This window comes from Melanerpes formicivorus, unplaced genomic scaffold (genome assembly GCF_026170545.1).
Source record: "Melanerpes formicivorus ecotype bairdi unplaced genomic scaffold, bMelFor1.0.p_v2 SCAF_102, whole genome shotgun sequence".
NCBI classification, from domain to species: Eukaryota; Metazoa; Chordata; class Aves; order Piciformes; family Picidae; genus Melanerpes; species Melanerpes formicivorus.
The window spans coordinates 1,206,048-1,221,425 of NW_027142454.1; the positions used below are offsets into that span (position 1 = coordinate 1,206,048).

The window sequence follows — 15,378 nt, forward strand, 5'->3', positions numbered from 1 at the left end:
ACAAGGAGCAATGGATAGTAACTACAGCACAGGAAGTTCCACTTCAACATGAGGAAGGACTTCATCACTGTGAGAGCCACAGAGGGCTGCAAAAGGCTGCTCAGAGAGGTTGTAGACTCTCTTTCTCCAGAGACTTTCCAGCCCTGTCTGGATGTGTTCCTGCGCCCTCTGTCTGGATGTGTTCCTGTGCCACCTGTGCTGGACTCTATGCTCCTGCTCTGGCAGGGGTGTTGGACTGGAAGATCTCCAGAGGTCCATTCCAATCCCTAACATCCTGTGAGGCTGTGATGTGGACAGAGAAGGTCCTGGGCTGAGCAGGGAAGAGTCAGCAGGACCAGGCCCCAACACTGTGGCTCTTCCTCTAAGGCAAGGCAGTGGCTGCACAGCCAGCTCTGAAGGCTGCTTCACTGTGCCCATGGCGAGGGGGCTCCAGAAGCACATAAGGGCAAGGCAGGACACAGAGGCTGTGGCTTGCAGGCAGAGGTTTATTGAGGTGTTGGCACAAGGAGCAGTGGAACAGGGCCCCGCTGCCAGCAGGCTGGTCATCATCCCTGTGGGTTCTTGAAATGTACTTGAAATGTCCTGGCTCTGTGTCCGTCTGCAGGAAACCTCTCTGGGGATGTTCACAGGGCCACAGGGCCTGCAGGCTGTCACTCGTGGGGCCCCCAGTGACAGCTGTGATTTGTGGGGTGTACACACGCAGGCACTGCCACGTTCAGAGATGAGGAGAGGGGTGCCAGGGAGGGGATGCCTCCAGGCACTGGCATCAGAGCAGAGCCAGGAGCTCATGGGCAGAGGTTTACTGAGGTGTTGGCACAGGCAGCAGCAGCACAGGGCCCCAGCTGCCAGCAGGCTGGGCTGGCATCTCACCAGGGCAACACATTCCCTTCCCAGTCCACGAAGGTGCCAGTGTCCTTCTCAGAGAAGGAGGAGAGCACCTTCAGGATCCCTTGCACACTGTCATCCACTGTCACAGGAGGCTGTGGGGCAGAGAGGAACAGTCAGCTCATGCCCAGGCCTGGCTCAGGGCTGCCCTGGGGCAGCTGTGGCCAGGGGAAGGAGCCCCTTGGGCTGAGGAGAAAGCACCAGGCCTGGGCACAAAACCCAGCAGGAGTCCAGGGGAGGGGGCCACCAGGAACCCAGGGTCAGGCAGGGAGGTCACAGGCAGGGGCCCTGGGCAGCAGCACTGAGGACACTGCCATGGTGAGGCTCATACCTGGTACCCGCCGGAGCTCCCCAACTCGGTTTGCACCCAGCCAGGTTGTAGAGCAACGCAGAGGATGCCGTGCTCCCTGTACCCCAGGGACTGGCACTTGGTCAGCATGTTGAGAGCAGTCTGTGGGGACACAGAAGAGACTGTTGGGGGCAGGGCAAGGCTGGCTGCAGGGGGCTATATCCAGATGCCAGGGCAGGGGCAGCAAATCTGTGCTCAGCATAGCCTGGGGGTACCTTGCTGCAGCGGTAGGAGATAACAGGCATCAGATCAAAAATTCCAGGAGAAGTAATACAGCCACCAGTGCTGGAGATGTTGACGATGGCTGCCTTGCTGCAGCTCAGTGTTGAGCCTGGGCTCCCCTGGGCAGCCTTCTTCAGCAAGGGCAGGAATGCCTTGGGGAAAAGAAGAGGAGATGGAGGCACACATGGGGGTGGCACAAGGGTTAGGACTAGCTCCTTCCCCAGCAGATTACATTGGAAGCAGCTCCAAAGCATCCTGCCTCCTTTTCCCACTGCCCCAGCACCACAGGCTCCAGCTCCAGGCTGCAGCTCCACAAGCTTCCCACTGAGCAAAGGCAGGACTCTCTCCCACCTGTACTTTATGCTCCACTGGGACAGCCCAGCTTGGGTGAGGCTCTCACCTGGCCCATCAGCAGGGGTCCAATGGTGTTGGTGGTGTAGATCTCTGTCATGTTCTCCAGGGTCTCATCATCAAGGTTAGCATTCCTGACAATCCCAGCATTGTTGATGAGCAGGGTCAGCCCCGAGCCCCCCAGGTGCTTCTCAACTGTGGCTGCAGCTGCCTTAATGCTGGCAGGCTTGGAGACATCTGCAGAGCCAACACAGAGCAGGTTAGAGCCCACAGCCCCCTGCTGCTATGGGGTCCTCTGTGTCCCCATGGGGATATTGCCTTGGGTCTGGCCACAGGCAGGAGAGATGTCAGTGCCTGGTGTCTGCAGGCACCTGCACACAGGCAAGGCTCACTCCTGGCACAGGGCTCCCAGGCTGTGTGCTGTGTCTAGGCACAGGGCAGAGTCACCAGAGTGAGCAGAGTGCAGCACCTACCGAGAGGGATAACGACCAGGTTGGGGTGCTTGGAGGCCAGGTTCTGTAGCTCCTGCAGAGGGGAAACTATGTGGGCATGGAGAGGCAGCAGGGGCAGTTCAGAGGCTCCTCCTGTGTGCCACTGTCCCCTCCACACAGCCCCTGCCCGGTTGGACCTGCAGCCCTTTGCAAGTCCCTTCCCTGCTGCAGCTGCTGCCCTATCCCCCAGCTGCTGTCCCCAGCCGCTGCCTCCAGCCCTGCCCAGTGGATCTCAGCCCAGCCTCACCTGTGCTCGCTGTCCCTTGGGGTCCCTGCACCCTGCAAAGACCCACTTGGGTGGGGTTGGCATCCCCAGGAAGTGCTGGATGAAGCCCAGGCCGATGCCCCGGTTGGCACCGGTCACCAGCACGGAGTGGATGCGAAGTTCTCCCATGCTGCTGCTGCTGCCTCTGCCCCAGCTGCTGCTGTGTGCTCAGCTCCCTGGTGCTTCTTTATAGCATGGCCATGGCCACCCCACCCACACAGGGCTTGCACTCACTTGACTCCTGACACCACCTCCCCAGCTCTTTGGACTCTAGGACAGAGATCCTGTCCAGGTGCCAGGCAATCTTATCAAAGGACACAGCTCCTTTGGCTTTCTCTGGCACATCCATGCCCCAGGTGCTGCTGGCACTGATGAAGGGAAAAGTAAGTGTATATTTTATGGGAAAAAGTAAATGTGGGGCTTCAAGCATACAAGAATCCTGTCCATGCAGGGCCTGTGCTCAGGCCCTCTGCAGAGGCTGCTGCTCTCCTGCCCCAGCTTGTGTGCTGGGTCCACCCCCCCAAAGCCAGAGCTCTTCCAGGCCTTGGGCATCACTCCTTGGCACTCTTGTCTTAGGCAAGGTGTGCTGAGCAATGTGCCCCTGTGGCCAAGATGGCCCAGGGGCATCCTGGGGGACATTCAGAAGAGAGTAGCCATCTGACCAAGGGAAATTCTCCTACCCCTTTCCTCTGCCCTGGTGATTCCCTATCTGGAGTCCTGGGTCCAGTTCTGGGCTCCTCAGTTTAGGAGAGACAGGAACTGCTGGAGAGAGTCCAGTGGGGGCTCTAATGCTGCTGAGGGGCCTGGAGGAGCTCTGTGAGGAGCAAAGGCTGAGGGCTCTGGGGAAGAGAGCCTGGAGAAGAGCAGTCCCAGAGGGGATTGGAGCAATTGGAGCAATGCTCAGCAAGAGCTAAGGACCTGTGGGACACAAGAGCCTGGGGACAGGATCTTGTTAGTAGTGCCCAGGGACAGGACAAGGGGCAGACGGCACATACTGGCACCCAGGAGGTTTCACATGAGCAGGAGGTGAACCTTGCTTGGTGTGAGAGTGATGGAGTCCTGGAGCAGGCTACCCAGAGAGGTTGTGGAGTCTCCTCTTTAGAGCTTCCAAACCCCCCTCGCCATTGTGATCTCGGGCAAGCTGCTGTGGGTGCCCTGCTTTAGCAGAGGAGTTGGATTGGATGATCTGCAGAGGTCCCTTCCAGCCGCCACCATGTTGGGATTGTGGGATTCTGTGACCTTCAGCTGAGCATCAGGACTCTTCTGTGCAGCACTTCACATATGGAAGCTTTCCATCTTGGCACATCAGTAAGACTTGGCCCTGATTGTCCAGGGTGCAGTCCCACCTCCTGCACTATCAGCTCAGGTGTGCTCAGGCTCCCCTGGGTGTTCCCTCAAAGGGCAGTGCCCATGCTGCTCATGGAGGTATTGAGAAACACACTTTCCTTTGCCAGCTTGGCTCTCATCTCAAGCTCCTTTCATCTACCTGCCACTGTATTGAACCCCATGCCGTGTCCTGGCCACGCCACTGCCCAGTGGTGACTTGCTGAAGAATCCATAGACAGTGATGAATGAGCTGCTGATCAGTGGATAGGGGGAGACCTGCCCAGCGGGAACCTGAAGGCTAAGAGGCCTCTCTCCTCTCATGCCCAGTTCACAGGCTCTAGCAGTGCAGCTCTGCTGGGATTCAGTTCTCTTGGGGCTTTTCTGCTTTCTGCCTCTAGTGCAGGGCTCTTGGAGTGTTGGTTGCCTTGGGCCAGGTGCAAGGCCCAGGTGTGGTTTACCTGCTAGGGCAGGCTCTTCAGCTTCACCTCTGGCAGCAATTGGCTCTCATTACCCTCTGGGTCATAAGGCCCAGGTGTGGTTTGCCTGCTAGGACAAGCTCTTCAGCTTCACCTCCAGCTGCATCTGGCTCTTGTTGCTTCTTGGTGAGAGCAAGGCCAATTGCCACCATTTTGGATGGTTTAAATATTGTCCAAAGACAATTAATGCCTGTTGGTAACTGAGACGCCTGACAGCTTAACCTATATAATGAATGGGTGTGGTGGATTAGAAATTCCCTCAACATTAAATTTTGCCAGACCAGCTCAGGTTGGAAGCAAATGAAGTTATATTTACATGCAAGACTACAATCTACAATGAAATGCAATGAATATATACAAAATACACAGTATTTACCCTGTTTACAGGTATTCTTTCTGTTCTATTCTATTCTATTCTATTCTATTCTATTCTATTCTATTCTATTCTATTCTATTCTATTCATTTCAGCCAACTACAGCAAGTTTTCACCTCTGCAGTCCTTCATCACCATATACTACAAAACCAGGGTACATCCTACTTTATATTGTACAAGCTTTGAGAGCCAGAAGTCTGGTTGCAAATTGTTGGCCAAACTCAAGCTAGCTGGGGAGGGACTGCTCAGGATCTCAGGGAGTGATAGGACTAGGGGGAATGGAATGAAGATGGAGGTGGGGAGATTCAGGCTGTGAGGAGGAGATTTTTCACCATGAGAGTGATGAAGCCCTGGAATGGGTTGTCCAGGGAGGTGGTTGAGGCCCCATCCCTGGAGGTGTTTAAGACCAGGCTGGATGAGGCTCTGTCCAGCCTGATCTAGTGTGGGGTGTCCCTGCCCATGGCAGGGGGGTTGGAACTGGATGATCCTTGTGGTCCCTTCCCACCCTGACTGATACTATACTATGATACTATTTACAATTCATAAACAGCACAAGAACCCCCCCTGGCCAAAGACCAGGGGACTGCAACAGCTTCTCCCTCCCTGCCTCCTCTTTAACCACCTTGACACAAAGGGCCAAGAGAAAAGAGCAGAGAGAAGTTGTTAATACCAGTCACATCAAAGAAGTGCAGCCAAAGTCCAGCAGAAGTGAGTTAGTCTCTCCCCCAGCAAAGAAGCGAAAAGAGAGATACTGGTTTTGTGCAACTAGTTTAAGTCTGTTATCTTTCCAATGGGACTGTTTAGAACTGTCATTATCTTACTTTTTACACCAAATAGGGATTTATTTATGTTCTACCACTTTCTGTTCAAGATCTGTGAAAAAATTTTCAACACATAGCCTAAAACAACCGCTATCCTCCCCTTCTATCCAGGGAAAAAAAGAGGGTGTATCACCTGTGGAAGAGAGGGGAGGCAACCCACGGAATGTTTAAGGATGTTGCCAAATCATGTAGGAAGAAAATTAGGGAGGCAAAAGCACACTTGGAGCTTAAACTGGCCTCTACTGTGAAGGACAACAAAAAGTCCTTCTATGAATACATTAATAGCAAGAGGAAGGGAAAGGACAACCTCCACTCCTTGGTTGACATGGAGGGAAATGTTGTATCAAGGGATGAGGAAAAGGCAGAGATACTTAACACCTTCTTTGCCTCAATTTTTACTAGAAGGACAGAACGTCTTCCTGACAGCTGGCCTGCAGAGCTGGCAGAAGGAGCCAGGGAGCTGCACAGTTTCCCTATGTTCCATGGGGGGTGGTTGGAATTCTCCTTAGCAGCTTGGATCCCTGCAAGTCCATGGGACCAGATGGGATTCATCCTAGGGTGCTGAGAGAGCTGGCACATGAGCTGGCCAAGCCACTCTCCATAATTTTCCAGCAGTCCTGGCTCACTGGCGAGGTCCCAGAGGACTGGAAGCTGGCCAACGTGGTGCCCATCCACAAGAAGGGCCAATTGGATGAGCCAGGGAATTATAGGCCTGTCAGCCTGACCTCAGTGCCAGGCAAGATCATGGAACAGGTCATCCTGAGTGCAATCACACAGCACTTCCAGGACGGCCAAGGGATCAGGCCTAGCCAGCATGGATTTAGGAAGGGCAGGTCCTGCCTGACCAACCTGATCTCTTTCTATGATCAGGTGACTGGCTGGTGGATGTGGGGCAGGCTGTGGATGTGGTCTACCTGGACTTCAGCAAGGCCTTTGACACCATCCCCCATAGCAAACTCCTGGCCAAGCTGTCAGCTCGTGGCTTGGACGGGAGCACACTGCGATGGGTTAGGAACTGGCTGGAGGCTGAGCCCAGAGAGTGGTGGTGAATGGTGCCACAGCCAGCTGGCCGCCAGGCACCAGTGGTGTGCCCCAGGGATCAGTGCTGGGCCCTGTGCTCTTTAACATCTTTATTGATGGTCTGGATGAGGGCACTGAGTCCATCATCAGTAAATTTGCGAACGACACCAAGCTGGGGGCAGGAGTTGATCTGCTGGAGGGTAGAGAGGCTCTGCAGAGGGACCTTGCCAGGCTGGACAGATGGGCAGAGTCCAAGGGCAGGAGATTGAACACATCCAAGTGCCAGGTTCTGCACATTGGCCACAACAACCCCAGGCAGTGCTACAGGCTGGGGTCAGAGTGGCTGGAGAGCAGCCAGGCAGAGAGGGACCTGGGGGTACTGGTCGATGGCAGGCTGAACATGAGCCTGCAGGGTGCCCAGGCAGCCAAGAGGGCAAATGGCATCCTGGCTTGCATCAGGAATGGTGTGACCAGCAGGAGCAGGGAGGTCATTCTGCCCCTGTACACTGCACTGGTTAGGCCACACCTTGAGTACTGTGTCCAGTTCTGGGCCCCTCAGTTTAGGAAGGAGGCTGACTTGCTGGAACGAGTCCAGAGAAGAGCAACAAAGTTGGTGAGGGGTTTGGAACACAAGCCCTATGAGGAAAGACTGAGGGAGCTGGGATTGCTCAGCCTGGAGAAGAGGATACTCAGGGGTGACCTTATCACTCTCTACAACTACCTTAAGGGAGGTTGTAGACAGGCAGAGGTTGGTCTCTTCTCCCAGGCAGCCAGTACCAGAACAAGAGGACACAGTCTCAGGCTGCGCCAGGGGAGGTTCAGGTTGGATATTAGGAAGAAGTTCTACACAGAGAGAGTGATTGCCCATTGGAATGGGCTGCCCAGGGAGGTGGTGGAGTCACCGTCATTGGAGGTGTTCAGGAGGAGACTTGATGAGGTGCTTGGTGCCATGGGTTAGCTGTTTGGGTGGGTTGGATTGGTTGATGGGTTGGACGCGATGATCTTGAAGGTCTCTTCCAACCTGGTTTGGTTTATTCTAAATTAAGGTTTATTCTATTCTAAATTCCATTATTTGCTAATGGTGTCCGTCCAATCTAAACAATAGCTACAATAAGGAATAAATAGAATTCATAGTCCATATGTTCAGTTTATCTTCTGTTCCAGCTTTCTCATATGTAGATGATTTAAAAGTTCAGAAAACAGGAAGTAATAAAACAGTTTGTCTCTTTGCAGATGAGATGAAGAAAAGGAGCAAGGACTTTCAGGTGACTCAGGGCTCTCAGGGTTCATGCACCGTAGATTCCCTGTGGATTCACGCTTTGGGCACAATGTTGTATCTGTTCAACACTCTGAAGTTAAACTCTGTGAGCTAAAGTTAGATGTCTTTGTGGAACGCACTAAATTTCACCATTCTATTGCATCACCCAGTAATTGTGACCAGGATCTTCCGCAGAAACCACTCCTCAGACAGGGTTAGCCTCTCCTGAAGGAGAAAATACCCAAACAGTTTTCCCCAACAGATTCTTTTCTCAAATAACAGAAACTTTATCACCTTCTGCCTTTCATAACAAATCTGATTGTGCAGGTCCAGCTCGATTTACACAACCTCTACTATTTACTGACCAAGTTGCTTGTGCTAGGTATTTCTCCCAGTTTTTCAAAGTTCCACCACCCATGGCTTTCAGGGTGGTTTCCTGCAGCTGGTGCATGGTAGGGAATGTGATAGATCCACTCAATGCTGTGCTCTTTGGCCCAGTTCTTTATGAGATTGTTTCTGAAATGAGTTCTGCTGTCTGATTTAATTCTCTCTGCAGTACCATGTCTCCACAGGAGTTGTCTCTCCAGACCAAGAGTGGTGTTATGTGCAGTCGCATGAGGAACTGGGTAAGTTTCCAACCATCCAGTGCTTGCCTCTACCATAGTCAGCACATATTGCTTACCAAATCGAGAATGATCTCCTTCTATGATCAGTGACCCACCTGGTGGATGTGGGGAGGCCTGTGGATGTGGTCTACCTGGACTTCAGCAAGGCCTTTGACACCGTCCCCCACAGCAAACTGCTGGCCAAGCTGTCAGCTCGTAGCTTGGACAGCAGCTCTCTGTGCTGGGTTAGGAACTGGCTGGAGGGCCGAGCCCAGAGAGTGGTGGTGAATGGTGCCACAGCCAGCTGGCAGCCAGGCACCAGTGGCGTCCCCCAGGGATCAGTGCTGGGCTCCAGCCTCTTTAATATCTTCATTGATGATCTGGATGAGGGGATTGAGTCAGTTATCAGCAAACTTGCAGATAACACAAAGTAGGGAGCAGATGTTGGTCAGTTAGAGGGCAGAAGGGCTCTGCAGAGGGACCTCAACCGACTGGACAGATGGGCAGAGGCCAACAGGATGGCATTCAACAAATCCAAGTGCCGAGTGCTGCATTTTGGCCACAGCAACCCCATGCAGAGCTACAGGCTGGGGTCAGAGTGGCTGAGAGCTGCCAAACAGAGAGGGACCTGGGGGTGCTGATTGACAGCCGCCTAAACATGAGCCAGCAGTGTGCCCAGGTGGCCAAGAAGGCCAAGGGCATCCTGGCCTGTATCAAGAACAGTGTGGCCAGCAGGAGCAGGGAAGTCATTGTGCCCTGTACTCTGCTTTGGTTAGGCCACACCTTGAGTCCTGTGTCCAGTTCTGGGCCCCTCAGTTTAGGAAGGACATCAAGACACTTGAAGGTGTCCAGAGAAGGGCAACAAGGCTGGGGAGAGGCCTTGAGCACAGCCCTGTGAGGAGAGGCTGAGGGAGCTGGGATTGTTTAGCCTTGAGAAGAAGAGGATCAGGGGAGACCTCATTGCTGTCTACAACTACCTGAAGGGAGGTTGGAGCCAGGAGGGAGTTGGTCTCTTCTCCCAGGCAACCAGCACCAGAACAAGAGGACACAGACTTAAGCTGCACCAGGGGAAGTTTAGGCTGGAGGTGAGGAGAAAGTTCTTCACTGAGAGAGTCGTTTGCCATTGGGATGTGCTGCAAAGGGAGGTGGTGGAGTCACCGTCCCTGGAGGTGTTCAAGAGGGGATTGGATGTGGCACTTGGTGTCATGGTCTAGTCATGGGTCTGTGGTGACAGGTTGGACTCGATGATCCTTGAGGTCTCCTCCAACCTTGGCTATACTGTGATACTGTGATACTGTGACATGGGCAGTGCAAGAAATTACCCCCAAACAACCCCTAGTGCTCCACCCCGATAGACCTTGAGAAGAAATCAGTTAATGAAGGCAGGTGGAACCTAATCCCTCTGTCTCCGGGAGGTGAGGTGAGGAACGGAGGATGGATAAAACAGTTTGCTGTGAATACCAAAGGGGACTTGCTAATTACAGCAGCTGTAGGGCCAAAGCAAAAAACAGGACAAGCCTTGAGGAACTGGTTTAGCTCTTGCCCGAAGCCTAGGAGGGGGCAAAAGTGGAGGGAATCAAGTGAGTATTTCACAGCCTGTATTATTCCCAAGCCAACGGAACAGTACAACAGACTAATGTGTTCCTGGAATGCATAGATGACAACTTCCTCCTCCAAATGGTAGAGGAATCATCAGGAAAAGGGCCTTGTTCTCACCAATAGGGAAGGCCTGATGACCAGTGTGAGGCTCAGGGATAGCCCTGGCTGCAGTGATCATGATACCATAGAATTTAAGATCCTCAGGGCAACTGGGACATAACCCAAGCTTACAACCCTGGACTTCAGGCACGCAGACTTTTATGGCTGTTGGCCAAAGTATTGTGGGACAAAGCCCTAGAGGGAAGAGGGGCCCCGGACAGCTGGTCAAGGATCACCTTCTCTGTGCCCAGGAGCAAAGTATACTGACAAAGAGGAAAGCAGGAAAGGATGCTAGGAGACTTGCCTGGATGAGCAAAGAGCTCCTGGACACTCTCGCACCCAAAAAGAAACTGTACAAGGAGTGGAAGAGAGGACAGCTGGAATGGGGGCATATAAGGAAGCTGCCCAAGCAGCAAGAGACCTGGTTAGAAAAGCTAAAGCTCAGGCAGAATTAAATCTAGCCAGGGAGATCAAGGGGAACAATAAACATGTCTATAGGTATATTAATACAGGTAAAGAGAAGCCTATTAATATAGCTAAAAAGAGGAGGCTCAGGGGAGACCTTATTGCTGTCTAAAACTACCTGAAGGGAGGTTGTAGCCAGGTGGGGGTTGCACCAGAACAAGAGGACACAGTCTCAAGCTGCAGCAGGGGAGGTTTAGGCTGGATGTTAAGAAATTCTTCGTAGAGAGAGTGATTGCCCATTGGAATGTGCTGCCCAGGGAGGTGGTCACCATCACTAGAGGTGTTTAGGAGGAGGCCTTATGGGGCACTTGGTGCCATGGTTTAGTTGATTAGATGGTGTTGGATGATAGGTTGGACACGACCTATTCTATTCCATTCCATTCCATTCTATTCTATTCTATTCTATTCTATTCTATTCTATTCTATTCTATTCTATTCTATTCTATTCTATTCTATTCTATTCTATTCTATTCTATTCTATTCTTAGACCTGTTATGTAGATTGGCATTTCTGGTACTTGTACCGTGTTTAATCCCTTGTTTCATGCACCTAATGGGAGTTGAGATTAGCAAAATGCAGTTCAAAACAGTTCATGATAATGACTCACCCTATCAGGTTCAAGTTACATGTGCCCCTCACAGCGTGATTATGCATGTTGTATAACAGGTTTCATGGGGTGTAATAGATTCTGTTCTTTGTAGTTGTTTTGCCTTTTGTTGTGAGCCCCACCAATGTTGACCCAACAGGGTGGTGTAAGGGACACCCTGGAAAACTCTTAGGGATAATGGTTTGGTATAAGACAGCTTGGCACTTGGCCCCACGGGGTCAGGTAAGGGGCGTTGAACTCGGAAGACTTCCAGGTGGGACTTAGGACCCGGAGGATTCCCTGGTGGTGAAGGTGGCGAAATACCTGGATACAAGGGCAGGTTGGAAAGGCCGGGAGATAGTTTTAGGTGCGCCCTCTGCTGGCCAATCCGGGCGGGTGGCTGCTGCTGGGCGGCAAGTGTGGAACTGTAAAAGACTGCCTGGGAAACTGCTTGGGAGCTGTTTGCTGAGGGAAAGGGCCTCATGTCTGCATGCCATACCTACCTGCCTGCCTGTCCCTGCCTGCCTCCCTTCCCCAGCGTGAGCTTGACAGAGAGAAGCTGTCTCTGAGAGGAGCAGAGAGCTGCCGTCCCGCCCGGCCCTTCTCCCTCCCCCTCTTTGCGTCATCACAGCTTGACCCCCACTGGTATCTATTTGCAGTCTAACAAACCCTTATAGGCATTTAAATGCATTTGACTCTTAATTCTGTTCCGAGAGTGTAAAGTTAATGACAGGAAAGGTCCAACTGGGCATCAATCAGGAGTTAAGCTCAGCCGCACACGGCACCTTGCATTCCAGCTGCGGCTTTAACTTCTGCCAAATTACCACCATCGGACCGTGGCAGCAAGCTCTCATGGAACATGAGATGGAAAGAACACAACGATTTTGGGGCACGCCCCAGACACCTCCCCAGCCCCAGGCAGCCCAGGGAGGCGCTGCAGCGGGCTGGAGCTGGTGGGAGACCCCACGCCGCACACCCGCCGCTTTGCCATCTGCCGGGACCCCGACGGGCCGCGGGCCAAGGTCAGTGCCAGGTGCTGGGGGGCTTGGGGAGTCAGCAGCACCCATGGGTGCAGGCAGAGGTCACGCGTCAGCTGCTTCACCACGATGACCACAGCAGGGTGGTGGCAAAGGGCCTTCGGACTGCGCCGTGGCTGTGCCCTGGGTAAGTCTTCTGCAGCTCCGCTCGGCAGTGAGTGACACTGAGGCAGAGCCACCCTGGGCATGCCGCTGCCCGGCTGCTGGTGGCTGCAGCCCAGCCGGCCTTGCGTGCCAAGGCTTTGCCCACGGGCACGGTGACAGATCAGACGGAGCTGGGTCCAGGCAGGACAACAAGGCTGCTGAAGGGTCTGGAGAACAGGTCTGGGGAAGAGCAGCTGAGGAAGCTGGGGGTGATTGGGCTGGGGAAGAGGAGGATCTCTGTGAAGCCCCAAAGGGAAAGCTGGAGAGCTGGGAGGGAGCAGGAACAAGAGGAAGGAGAAGCTAAAAGGAAGACACCAATGAGACACACAATGGATATTCACCCGAGGTCCAACCCTGATGGCAATGATGGCACCACTGGCACTGGGGCACACTCTGGGCAAGTCTCAGACTGCACTCTGTGGCAGACAGGAACCAGATTCAGGAGACAGATTCTGGATGTGGATCCAGGAACACAGGGATCAGGATCAAAGGCAGAAGGCACAGAGTCCTCCTGGGACACCAACCAGGCAAGAAGAGGCTTGACCCTGGGGATCCCTCAGCTCTCTCCTGAAGATGCCATCCATGGGTTGCAATCCTTTGGTGGGCAGTTGAGGGTCACTTGTCCTGTCTGCTCCTGCCTGCAGGTCCTCCCTCTGACTTCCTGCCCCCCAAGGTGTGGCACAAGCTGTGACAGAGCACTTGGTCTGCAGAGGAGCAAGTCCAAGGCAGAGACTTTCTGCGGCCCAGCCCTTGGCAGTGACATCAGCTTCTCCCTGCTAGCAGCAGAGATCCCAGTGCAGTGAGAGTCCACCCTGACAGCAGCCCAGGGATGTGCAGCTCTGGCTGTTCTTGATGCCCAAGCTGGCAGGGTCAAAGCTAGCTCAGATGTCTTATTCTTGTCCTGCTCTTTCCCCCAAACAACTTGCTGGGCTTGGGCAATGATGAGGTCAGAGGACTCTTTACAGGGCTGTGCTTCAGGCAGTTCCCCCCCAGGGTGGTCCCTGAGCATTGCTCTTAACCATCAACAAGCCTTGGCCAGCTGTGCTAGGGTGAGGGCAGCATCTGCAGGGTGCTGCTTCTGAAGTCCATGACCACAGGAGACTGAGGGCAGGGTGACCTTCCATAAGGCTGGTGCCATTCCAGGAGCCACAGCACTCCTCCTGGAGCAGATGCTGGGCAGGGCTGAGCCTGGTCTCACACTGGGGGTGAGTGTTACAGATAAAGGGATGCAAGTGGGAAATAGACAAAATGTACTTACATTATTTACAGGTTTGTTGCTCAGTTGCACAACATCTCCAGAGTACAGGAATGGTACAAATGGCTGAAGATCAGTATTTTGACAATTATAATGCCCAAGAGCAGTATATTGCCCCTACTAACAAAAGAAAGTATTTCCTGGAGCCTCAGGCAGGTTCCAAATATACTCAACAACCCTGCTTCCAGTTGTGGGTAGTCCTCTTAGTGTCTCTGTTTCTCAAGGAATCCTTCTGGACTGCAGAGTGTGGTCCACACATGCTGGGGGAGAAAATCCCAGGAAGAGCCTCCAGTCCTCTCTAGCAAATCCATTTTATATCAGCTCATGGCCCAAGTGTCCTGTGTCACAGGTGCCAGAGATCATATTCCTCATACAAAAAAAGGGCAAAAAACTGACCAGCATCAGGTTCTGTATTGTGCTGGCTTGGGGCTCTGCCCTGACATGGGACTTGGGGGGAATAGGGCCCAGGTGTCATGGCTTTGAAAGGGGCAGGTGCCTTCCTTCTTTCTTCCCACACTTCCTGATCTTCACCACCTTCCCAACTCCACAGGGGAGGGAGGGGGTTTGGGTGCATTGCCACACAGAGTTTGTATCCACTTGAGAAATGTCAGCAGCTAAATCTGCCTGATGGTTTTGTTGCTGTTCCTCACTAGCGTTAGTCCTAGGTATGTGAGCGTCAGTGCATCTCACTTTCACTGGGATTCTCTCAGTACAAGCAGCAATGTCCTGCCACAGGTTTGCAGCCCAAATAGGTTTTCCTTTCCTCTGCCACAAAGCGTTGGCTACCATCCATGAGTCAGTGTAGAGATAAAGCTTTGGGCACTTCTGTTCAGCTACATTAGGAGCTAGCTGGACAGCTTTTACCTCTGCAAACTGGCTGGATTCACCTTCTCCATCCTTCACCTCTGCGACTCTGTGTGTTGGACTCCACACTGCAGACTTCCATCTCTGATTGTTCCCAACCAGATGACAGGAACTGTCTGTGAACAAAGAATATTTCTTTTCATCCTCAGAAAGGTCAGTGTAAGGAGGAGCTTCCTCAGCACGAGTTACTCTCTCCTCTGGAGGTTTTTTTTGTGCAGTTGGTGGCTTTTGGTCAATTTGGGATCAGCTCCACCAGACCAGGTCTTTCAAGATTTCCCATTCGAGCTCTCTGTGTTATCAGAGCCATCCATTTGGCATGATATGGTGAAGAACCTTCACCTTTGAACCTCCAGTTAAAAACTGGTAATCTGGGAGCCAAAAGAAGTTGTGACTCGGTTCCAATTACTTCAGAAGCTGCTTTTACTCCTTCAAAGCAGTTAGTATCTCTTTCTAATTTGGAATATAATTTGCCTCTGAGCTTTTGTAGCCACAACTCCAGAAACCAGGTGGACATCCACATGTCTCACCTGGGGCCCTCTGCCATAAGCACCAGGTTGGACTATTCTCATTTGCAGTTGTGTATAGAATGTTCTTAATGTCCAGAACACTTCAAAGAGGTCCCAGGCCCATTGCCTGGACTACTTCTTGCTTTATCTGGTCAAAGGCTTCTTGCTGCTCAGGACCCCACTGGAGATTGTTTCTCTTTCAAGTCACATCATAAAGAGGTTTCACAATCTGACTGTATCCGGGAATGTGCACTCTCCAAAATCCCACTGTGCCCAAGAAACTTAGAGTTTCCTTCTTATTGATGGGATTTGCAATGGTGGAGACTGATGATCACATCCAGTGGAATGTGATAGTGACCATTCTTGATTTCGAGAGTGAG

General features: G+C 52.6%; 1 protein-coding gene across 1 annotated transcript; it reads right to left on the minus strand.

Moving 5' to 3' along the window:
- Nucleotides 1–466: 466 nt before the first annotated feature.
- LOC137455601 (C-signal-like) lies at nt 467–2,771 on the minus strand. The gene is made up of 6 exons (XM_068166585.1): nt 2,546–2,771; nt 2,281–2,332; nt 1,857–2,044; nt 1,450–1,608; nt 1,217–1,336; nt 467–980 (listed from the first exon to the last, which is right to left on the minus strand). The coding sequence occupies exons 1-6, from the start codon at nt 2,690–2,692 to the stop codon at nt 867–869; spliced, it is 780 nt and encodes a 259-aa protein (XP_068022686.1). The 5' UTR covers nt 2,693–2,771; the 3' UTR covers nt 467–866.
- Nucleotides 2,772–15,378: the final 12,607 nt, after the last annotated feature.